The sequence below is a fragment of the Pinus tabuliformis genome, chromosome 6, assembly GCF_031772625.1.
Source record: "Pinus tabuliformis cultivar Carrire ecotype Pingquan chromosome 6, CPIR1, whole genome shotgun sequence".
Classification (NCBI taxonomy): Eukaryota; Viridiplantae; Streptophyta; class Pinopsida; order Pinales; family Pinaceae; genus Pinus; species Pinus tabuliformis.
Genome location: NC_142292.1, coordinates 114,171,824 through 114,182,855, shown reverse-complemented (window position 1 = coordinate 114,182,855; position 11,032 = coordinate 114,171,824). Strand labels below are relative to the sequence as shown.

The window sequence follows — 11,032 nt, the reverse complement described above, 5'->3', positions numbered from 1 at the left end:
ACCGTCGGATCACTACATATCGTGACCGTCGGATTGTAAGTTACAAAATGTACAACGGTAAAGAAACACACTTTACCTAACTCTAACCTAACTCTATGCTAGACCAAGTTGAACTTAACTATATCCTATGTGTCGGAATATCCTAACATTTGGGCCTACAACAAATCATGTAACAAGGTTTCTTTGGCTTGCAATTAGGGATTTACTTCTATCAACAACTTGGCCTAGTTTAGACTTATAGGCTATCTTTTCCCTCTCAAAAACATTCTAAAATATTTCCCAAAAACAATGCAAAATATCCTCCTATAAACTTTGTAATCCTCCCTATCACAACACATGCTTCCTTAGGAACATACAACTCATTAGCTTGGCCTTATCTCTACGAGGCTTGACCTTGTGGTTTGTTACAGACCTTATTTCTTACCCAAAGCCAAAGATGATTCTCAAATGAGCCACATTAGTGGCATATATATAGTGTTTGACGTTATGATACAGGTGATGGTAACTCAATCAGAGGACAGATCTTAGTACAGCAGGTCAAGAGAGAGATATACACAAGTTCATCGTGACCAAGCCACTTATACACGCCGGTTAGACGTTCCAAAGACGCGTATGCGTATACATGCACTTTCACACAAGGAAAGGCACGTACATGTTGGAAAACTAAGTTTTGGTCCGTGGTATTTGGTCCATGGTATTTTGGTATTGGTTCGTGGTATTTGGTCTGAAGTGTTGATCCCAGGTATTGGGTCCAAGGTATTGTTTCTACATGGTTTTGGACCATGGTATTGAGAGAAGACTAAACCTATATAAGGAGAATATCATTAGGCAAAGGTGGATGACCAAGTAATGAATGTCTAACGAAGTGTGAAGATCTAGTATGCTAGTTATGGGTTTGTGATGCTTGGCTCAAGTTGGAAATGACAGCGAAGGTATAAGTAATTATCTTTAGATCTGTACGCGGGTTCTCTCTGGTGAAAGCGCGTATACACGCAGTTTTGATATAGTCAAGTAGCGTATGCATTATGAGATTTGGTGTTTCAGGTTGCTGTTTGGTTCTAGTGGTTGTTGCAGAGTTCTGGGCTCTGGTCTGTGTTCTGGTAACTATGTTTTGATGACAGGGTTTCAGTGATTCAGTATTGGGTGATTTAGAGATTTATGATGCAGGTATAAGTTGATGATTGTATTGCAGCAGTGATTGTTTTGTATTTATGGATCCAGTATGAAAATGTATGAAACATGGTCCCTGGAAGAAAAGAGAAGGTTGTAGTCTTTTATAGGCCAACACCTACGTACTAGTACTTCAGCTAGTACAAGAGCTAAGTGGGTTGTAGCTCCCTTCCAGGAGAGTCTGGAAAACGAGAGAAGGTTGTAGCCTTCTACAGGTAGAAGCCTGCGTACTGGTATAAGACTGCACCAGTACTATTGTAAAAAGAAGTTTCTTATTAAAGGAAGATAGAGATGAATTGCAACAGGTGGTTTTCACCCACATTAGGTTTCCACCTTATATCATGGTGTTCATGTGTGCTCCTTATGTGTGATGATCTGTTCTATTTTCCTGCACCTGTTTACTGTTAATATGGTTAATAATGTTCTGATGCACTCATTGAAGATCAACTAACTGAATCATAAGTTTACTGGATATACGCTAGTTGCATTAAACACAGTAGCGTATATACATGGGTATCCTTAACTGAAGTAGCGTATATGAATCTTAATATGGAAATGAAAATTTTTTATTGATTTGATAATACTGATTCACCCCCCCCCCCCCCTCTCAGTATTATTTCCAACAATTGGGATCAGAGCAGGTTCTTCAGAAGAAGCTTGACCGCTTGAAGGAAGATCTATCATCATGGGCAGCTACGAGAAAGAGGCATCGATCAGGCCACCAATTTTTGATGGGAGCAACTTTTTCCACTGGAAGATAAGAACCACAGCATATCTACAATCGCTTGGAACGGATGTTTGGGGAATCGTGGAAGGAGGATACACATATCCATCAGCAATTCCTACAGATACAGCAGAGAGAAAGCAATATGAACTCAATGCCAAAGTTGTTACTGTCTTATTGGGAAGCTTGTCACAATCAGAATTTATGAAGGTCATGCATTTCAAATCAGCCAAAGAAATTTGGGACAAAATCATTCTAAGTATGAAGGAGATGAACAGGTAAAACGAGCAAAGCTTCAAACTCTTAGAATATGGTATGAAAATCTTAAAATGCATAGTAATGAAAGCGTAGCTAATTACTTTCTGCGTATAGATGAGATTGTCAATCGTATGAGGAATCTGGTTGAACAATTTAAGGAAGTTGTCTTAGTTGAAAAGGTTTTAAGATCCTGTCTGCTAAATTTGATTCCAAAGTTTCTGCCATAGAAGAAAAGGAGGATCTGCAGAAAATCACTATTTCACAGCTTCACGGAATCTTAACTGCTTATGAGATGAGAAAAGTAGGACCATCAGATATGAGAGAAGCCACATTCGAAGTATCAGCAAATGAATCAGGATATATTTCAAAAGGAGAAGATGAGGTAAATTTTGTCAAGAATCTTGAATGAGGATCTGGAAGGTTCCAAGGTAAGCTACCTTTCAAATGCTTTTCATGTGGTAGAGTTGGTCACTACACTGCTAGATGCCCTCATAACAAAGGAAAGATGTCTGAAGTAGGTAATAGAAGTTATTATACCCATGTTAAAAGTAATGACTCATCCAACAGTGATGAAGACATTAGACTTCTCATGGCATATGAAAAGAAGGACGTAGAAACAGAAGAAGTTACCAGATTAAAAGAACAATTGGAGTCAGTAACCAGAGTAAGGGAGCAATTGCAGGATGTAGTAAAAGATCAGAGCATAACAATTCAGAGACTTGAATCAAAGATCCTCTCTCTAAAGGAAGATCTTAAAGAATCAAAGAAGCAGAATAGAGAAGCTCTTGAAGAACAAGAACATGAAGTGATCGAATTAAGGCAACAAGTGGAAGAAGGAAGAAAAGCTGAAGAAAACATAAGGAAGCAGTATCTGGAAAAGGAAGAACAACATCAGGTTGAGGTAAATATCTTGAAAAGTAAATTAGAAGAAAAGGATAAACTGTTACGATTTCAAGATAGTACTAAGATTTTGGATGACATTCTTGGTAGTCAAAGATCCCCTACTATCAAAACTGGTCTTGGCTTTTATGGATCAATTGAATGCGAATCTAGCTCACAAGGTGAGGCAAGGAACTCTAATAAGAATTCTGAAATGCTCAACAAGGAGATGGGAGGACAACCTCATCAACAACCAAGGAAATAAATTCCTTAAAGAAAATCCTTTACTCCTAACTATGGACATGATAGACGATTATTTCCTCCATTAGATAATGTTGAATGTTATGTATGTCATAATCTTGGACATGTTGCAGCCAAATGCAGAAGTAGAATGGTTCAAGACCATCACACAAGATCATCACATTCCAGGTACTTCAAAGGATATTGTTTTGCTTGCAATATGTTTGGCCACAAAGCAATTGATTGCAATAGAAGGAACATAAATCATGTAATATGTTATGCATGTAACAAGTTTGGACATAAAGCAAGGGAATGCAGGAGAAAAATTCAAACTCCAAAGCAAGAGGATTATACATCATCACAACTCCAGGTATTGAAGAAGACAGAATTAGAGACAGAAAGGTGTGACATAACTCAGTTAGCTGACATAACAGACACAGGGGAAACTGAAAGTGAAGACCTTCAGTATTCCATTTTTCATACGCTGATATAATGAAGATAAGTCGTGTATATACGTGATCTAGAGGCTGCAGAGTCGCGTATATGGAGCTCAGAAGAAAAAGGCAGTAGAACAGACTTAGGAAATGGTTCGGTCATGGTATATGATGGTTGGCACAGGCTCAAGGGGAGCATATACTTCAAATAATGCATTGTTGGCATTATGGTAAGAAGTCTTTTGTGATGAAGCTTATGAGGCTAAATGATACATCTTGTTGTTTGATCAAAGGAATGGTAGTGCAGGTTTGGATGCTGATGCTTATGGTGCAGATCATATATGATGTATGATAGTGGCTAATGACTATCATGGTCTTGAATGGATTGCTGGTCTTTGAACTTGCATGTGCTCAGGGGGAGCATGGATGGATTGATACATCTTGACATATACAAAGGGGGAGCCCAATCAAAGATTTCAACAGGTACTCAGGGGGAGTATGGACAGCAGAGGGAGAGAACTTCTTGGTCTGCCCTTTGCCCTTGATGTCAAAGGGGGAGAGTGACTTGGTGTGGTGGTTGCCATCAAGTCCAAAGGGGGAGATTGTTGGCATTATGATACAAGTGTTGTCCTTGATGGCAACTCACTCAGAGGTATGATACAGGTGATGGTAACTCAATCAGAGGATAGATCTTAGTACAACAGGTCAAGAGAGAGATATACGCAGGTTCATCATGACCAAGCTGTGTATACACGCGGGTTAGACGTTCCAAAGACGCGTATGCGTATACACGCACTTTCATGCAAGGAAAGGCGCGTACATGTTGGAAAACTAAGTTTTGGTCCGTGGTATTTGGTCCATGGTATTTTGGTATTGGTTCGTGGTATTTGGTCCGAAGTGTTGATCCCAGGTATTGGGTCCAAGGTATTGTTTCTACATGGTTTTGGACCATGGTATTGAGAGAAGCCTAAACCTATATAAGGAGAAGATCATTAGGCAAAGGTGGATGAGCAAGTAATGAATGTCTGATGAAGTGTGAAGATCTAGTATGTTGGTTATGGGTTTGTGATGCTTGGCTCAAGTTGGAAATGGCAGCGAAGGTATAAGTAATTATCTTTAGATCTGTACGCGGGTTCTCTCTGGTGAAAGTGCGTATACACGCGGTTTTGATATAGTCAAGTAGCGTATGCATTATGAGATTTGGTGTTTCAGGTTGTTGTTTGGTTCTAGTGGTTGTTGCAGAGTTCTGGGCTCTGGTCTGTGTTCTGGTAACTGTGTTTTGATGACAGGGTTTCAGTGATTCAGTATTGGGTGATTTAGAGATTTATGATGCAGGTATAAGTTGATGATTGTATTGCAGTAGTGATTGTTTTGTATTTATGGATCTAGTATGAAAATGTATGAAACGTGGTCCCTGGAAGAAAAGAGAAGGTTGTAGCCTTCTGTAGGTCAGCACCTACGTACTAGTACTTCAGCTAGTACAAGAGCTAAGGGGGTTGTAGCTCCCTTCCAGGAGAGTCTGGAGAACGAGAGAAGGTTGTAGCCTTCTGCAGGTAGAAGCCTGCGTACTAGTATAAGACTGCACCAATACTATTGTAAAAAGAAGTTTCTTATTAAAGGAAGATAGAGACTAATTGCAGCAGGTGGTTTTCACCCACATTGGGTTTCCACCCATATTGGGTTTCCACCTTATATCATGGTGTTCATGTGTGCTCCTTATGTGTGATGATCTGTTCTGTTTTACTGCACCTGTTTACTGTTAATATGGTTAATAATGTTCTGATGCACTCATTGAAGATCAACTAACTGAATCATAAGTTTACTGGATATACGCTAGTTGCATTAAACACAGTAGCGTATATACGCGGGTATCCTTAACTGAAGTAGCGTATATGAATCTTAATATGGAAATGAAAAAGTTTTATTGATTTGATAATACTGATTCACCCCCCCCCCCCTCTCAGTATTATTTCCAACAGTCTTGTGGCCGAATTGTCCACTAGCTGGGCAAACTTGTGATATATATATATATATATATATATATATATATATATATATATATATATATTTCTCCTCAACCGCGAGGAGTCAATAGGTGTACCACCTATCACTATAAAGGTCTTGAAAAATGCTAGTTTTTTATGTAACTTTCTCTTTCATTTGGATGCCAACCTTTGGTATCAATAAAAACCATTTTCAACACCCTCATAGTATAGATTTTCGAATTTCGATATGTTTTTATCATATATGTTACGACAAATTATCCAATGAAATATCCATGGAATTTTACCTATCAATGGTTGTGAAGGAGCCCTAGCATTTGGCAAGTTATTTTTCCAGCTCATCCCCTCTCTTCCTCCAATACTAACTTTTCTCTTGAAACTTCTTTTTTAAGTTTCTTAATTCTTCCAACATCTCCCTCTTCAAGGCTTTTCCCATGGTAGCAGTTTCTAGGTCTCTAATGGAGATTCTTTGATATTATATGTTTCATAAATTGTAGGCATCTGGCCTGTTCGTTTTGTCAAAATGGATCCTCTACAAAACTGAGTGCAATATAAAATTTTAACTACTAAGGCTAGTGTTCATTGATGGACATGAATGTGCTCTATAATAGATCTAGTTCCATGATTTGGTTTACCTAGTTGTAGTGGCAAGGTCAATGCCCAACAATAAAGTTAAGTGCACTTTTCAATTTTGTTATGCTAGTGGAAAACAAATCAAACATTGTATCAACAACACATGCAATTCAAAAACCCATATACAAGCAATATAATTTTATATGTTTTCAAAGGTTGATGTTTGTAGGTTAGCACTATACCATCATTACTTATTGCACTCAAAATCCTTAATGCTAGGACTCAAAATCAACTGAAGAGAATGCAAATACATTTCACCATTTTTCCATCGAATAGATTGGGGTGTTCTTGTGGTAACACAGAGTCCAAATAAGATTTAAACTAGAGTATTCAATCACACGACAACATAAACACAACATACGATAGAGATTTCCAATATGCAAAAAACACAAATTTTTTCATGGAAACTTTAAGCAGGAAAACCAAATTTTATGGGATTTTATTGAGCAATAAATTGATTACAAAAGGGTGAGCTATACACATATTTAGCATATTGTTACTCATTGGTAGGAAATTTGCATATGGTCATGGCTTAACAACAATCCTCACTCATCATGGGATAGATTCAATGTCTATTCTCCTCTAATCATCAAGCATATTGCTTCTTTGAGTTATCATCTTTGTTGCTACGAATCCTCATTTCCTTCTTGTCTCTCCTCTTTATTGAATGCCCCTCTTCATCACAATATTCATTTTTAATGGTTTGCCTTGGAAGGCCACCAATCACAATGGTTCATTTAAACTTCCAAATAAATTTTGTACATTTCCTAAACTTTTCTAAAAATAAATGTTAATTACAAAGTTTACAAAGATATTTGGTGAGGATCCAATTCAAATGATTATATCCTTGCCCACCAACACTCCTTAAAGAAACCAATGGCTCATTAAGTCCCTTAAAACATTAACTTCCCTACATTTGGAAAGAGATTAATTAATTCAATCTTTGGTTTCCAATGGCATACCTATCATTAAGTTGGCATCTCATTACCTTATCACTACCTTCTCTCAAACTATGACTTCTTTAATATTGAATTATAAAATAAGGTCTCCTTTAAAATTACTTAGAATTTTTCTTATAAACTTATGTTTCTAAATCCAATATCCCTTCTAACATATTAGTGACTTCTCTAAATAATAGATATCTATATCTAATACCTATTCATATTTCTAAACTTTGAAGACTATCTACTCAAAAAAAATTCAAAAAATTATATCTACTCAAACAAGTTAAGGAAAAAATTATCAACTAAACTTTTAGAAAATAAAATAGATAAAGAAAAATGAGTAAACTTTAACAAACTCTTTTATTCTATTAAAAAAAAAAACTTAATAATAACGTATTCATTAGTGCGGAAAAAACATACTTTAATACCATTTACCTCTAACATTATAAAAATAATCTGTAGCCTCTCTCTTACGTGCTCTCATTATATTTAATTTTAAGAGTATATTGGCTTCCTTTACACTCTAGCGTATGAAAAACTCATAAAATTATTTTATTTATTTTAATTTATAATCTATTTCGTTTTTTAGGTGTTTTCTATATTTAATTTCCATTTGATACGAAAACACATACCAAATGATTAATAATGTTAAATGCAAGACTCCGAAAGCATATTAAATAAATAATTAAATTAGTGTAAATCTGGGAAGACGCATAAAATATAGACATGGACCTGCTCCTCATGACTAGTGGGCACTCTCCGAAGATTGTAATGATTTCATTGTACAACTTCTACTTCGCTATTCATAGATAGAGTCCTCCTTTCAGTCGCTGGCGCAGCTGCTCCACTACTCCCCCACCCCACCTGAGCTTTGGACATTCGTAGGCACAAAGCACCCTCAAGGACGGACATTGTTCAACACCTTCCAAGTCCTCTAATTCAGAGCACCCAGAAAGATCAAGCGTGTGAAGCTTTCTGCACTGCGCCAACCCTCTCACTTTCTTGAGCTTTGGACATTCTTGGGCTTTAACCACCCTCAAGGACGGACATTGTTCAACACCTTCAAAGTCCTCTAACTCAGAGCACCCAGAAACATCAAGCGTGTGAAGCTTTCTGCACTGCGCCAACCCTCTCACTTTCTTGAGCTTTCGACATTCTTCGGCATTAAGCACCCTCAAGGACGGACATTGTTCAACACCTTCCAAGTCCTCTAACTCAAAGCACCCAGAAACATCAAGCGTGTGAAGCTTTGTGCACTGCGCCAACCCTCTCACTTTCTTTAGTTTCACACATCCAGAGACCCAAAGCTCCAGCAAAGACCTCAAATGTTCAAGCCCTGGAAGCTCTTCTAACTCGCATCCACCATCCAGCGACAACATCTTCAAATTCCTCAAGTCACAGAGCCAGGGGAGTTCGCGTATGGGACATGCCTCTACTCTCAACTCAGTCAACTGAGTCAACAGTCCGACAGAAGCCGGCAAACATTTCAATTCCTCCAATCCGCACAGTTTCAATGTCTTCAAGTTCCTCAAGTCACCGAGTGAGTGGGGGAGTTCGCTAAGGGGACAATCAAATACTGCCAATTTATTCAACTGAGTCAACAGTCCAACAGAAGCCGGCAAACAACGGCATACTCTCAACTTAGTCAACTGAGTCAACCGTGCAAGAGAAGCCGGCAAACATTTCAATTCCCAGCAATCCTTTAGCCGCAATGTCTTCAAGTTCCTCAAGTCACTGAGAGAGTCGTGGAGTTCGGTTATGGGACAACTATATACTCTCAACTCAGTCAACTGAGTCAACAGTCCAACAGAAGCCGGCAAACATTTCAATTCCTCGCATCGTAGCAGCTCCAATTTCTTCAAATTCCTTAAGTCACCGAGAGAGTAGGGGAGTAGGCTTATGGAACAATCGCGTATTTCCAACTCAGTCAACTGAGTCAACCGTCCAACAGAGACCGGCAAGTATTTCAATTCCTCCAATCTGAACAGATGCAATGTCTTCAAGTTCCTCAAGTCACCGAGAGAGTGGGGGAGTTCACTTATGGAACAATCCTGTACTTCCAACTCAGTCAACTGAGTCAACCGTCCAACAGAGACCGGCAAGCATTTCAATTCCTCCAATCTGAACAGATGCAATGTCTTCAAGTTCCTCAAGTCACCGAGAGAGTGGGGGAGTTCACTTATGGAACAATCCTGTACTTCCAACTCAGTCAACTGAGTCAACCGTCCAACAGAGACCGGCAAACATTTTAATTCCGGGCAATACTCCACGCTCAATTTCTTCAAGTTCCTTAAGTCACCGAGCGAAGAAGGCAGCGTGTCCAGCAAAGGGCTTCCCACACACAGATCTTCCAAATTGCTTAGCTCTCCAATTGCATTTGGCAATTCCTTTAAATTTGTACACGACAAATTTAACTCTTTCAGCGACCTTTGTTGTGTTATTTTGAGAGGCAATACTTCAATCTCCCGGCACAAGAAAAGATTTATGTGCTGAAGCGTGCTTATATTTCCGAGTGTTTCGCTTGACATGGTTAACTTTGAGCAAGACCCCAAGTCAAGATATTTAAGTTTGATTAAATTCCCGAAGGTTTCTGGCAGCCTCTCCAAATTGTCGCAATGGCCGAGTTCAATGCGTTGGAGGTTTCTTAGATCACCAAAGGAATCTGGGAGTGACTTCATTTTTACGCAGTTGGTTAACTGCAAGGTTTTCAATGACTGAAGCTGACAAAATTGTTCTGGCAATCTTAATATTTGGTGTAAGTATACTGTGTGGCCACCCGGGGTAATATTAATCCGTTCGAGGTACTTGAGCCGCCCTATAGAGCTTGGAAAATTCCAGAGGAAGCCTGCAGTCTCTAAATCCCGCAACTGCAGAGGTGCCTGCAAAATTTTTCCGTGTTTCAACTATATGAAAAAATCCTATACACAAAGCCTTTCAATTTTTTTCAGAATCACGCGAGGCCATATTAAATGCAAATTAACCATACAAGCATTAACTCAATAAATTTCTATGCACCTGCAATTCGCCTTCCCACAGCGATGTCCATTCCTTCCCGCGCACTTGTAAAACCCTCAAATTCTGCATTGGAATCCAGGAAGGAAGAGAAGAGTAGGGACAGTTGTACCAGCGAAGCCATAGGAGATTTGGTGAGTGCACCCTTGTCAAAATGCGCTCCAGGAGATCATCTTCACTTGCAGGAATTTGCAATATTCCTCGATGCCATGTCATTTCTGAGAGCCCGTTTTCATCCTCATCGTTATATATATTAGTTTCAACCGTCATAATTCCTCGCACTTCGGTTATTACCTGTTCAACATCGACAAAAGATGAAGAATTAAACATCAATTTTGAATTCCCTAATTTATATAGGTTTGAATGATTTAACACTTACAGAGGATGATTGCAACAAGTCATCAATATTGTCTGTCCCACGCACCAATCCTGGAGCCTTGGTGATATCTCTTCCCAGATCACGAAGGTGATCATGCATATGTATCACATTATCACTGTCCAATTCAACTAGACACTTCTCTTCTAAATTTTGAAAACCTTGTTGGAATGTTAATTCCAACTGCAGCCAAGCTCGTGGACGCAGCATGGACAACGGCGGCATCAGGACTGCGCACCCAAAACCTCAGCAGCGCGGTGGATTGACCGGAATTCGGCACCGGATTCTCTCGGGCCAGCTTTCCGACGAAGGAATAAACCGGCAAGGAGCTCCGAGAAAATTTGGAGCCGCCACGTGTT

General features: G+C 39.0%; 1 protein-coding gene across 1 annotated transcript; it reads right to left on the bottom strand.

The window, feature by feature from the left end:
• Positions 1 to 7,951: 7,951 nt before the first annotated feature.
• LOC149257603 (uncharacterized) lies at positions 7,952 to 10,829 on the bottom strand. Its single transcript, XM_089414442.1, has 3 exons — positions 10,677 to 10,829; positions 10,301 to 10,591; positions 7,952 to 10,164 (listed from the first exon to the last, which is right to left on the bottom strand). The coding sequence occupies exons 1-3, from the start codon at positions 10,773 to 10,775 to the stop codon at positions 8,089 to 8,091; spliced, it is 2,466 nt and encodes an 821-aa protein (XP_089270568.1). The 5' UTR covers positions 10,776 to 10,829; the 3' UTR covers positions 7,952 to 8,088.
• Between the last annotated feature and the right edge of the window lie 203 nt (positions 10,830 to 11,032).

Excerpts from the sequence above, each read along its gene's own strand:
- LOC149257603 (XM_089414442.1), bottom strand. The coding sequence starts at position 10,775 with ATGCATGATCACCTTCGTGATCTGGGAAGAGATATCACCAAGGCTCCA. Across the intron at positions 10,592-10,676 it reads ACTTGTTGCAATCATCCTCT|GTAATAACCGAAGTGCGAGG; the intron begins GTAAGTGTTAAA and ends GATGTTGAACAG. Across the intron at positions 10,165-10,300 it reads TGTGGGAAGGCGAATTGCAG|GCACCTCTGCAGTTGCGGGA; the intron begins GTGCATAGAAAT and ends AAAATTTTGCAG.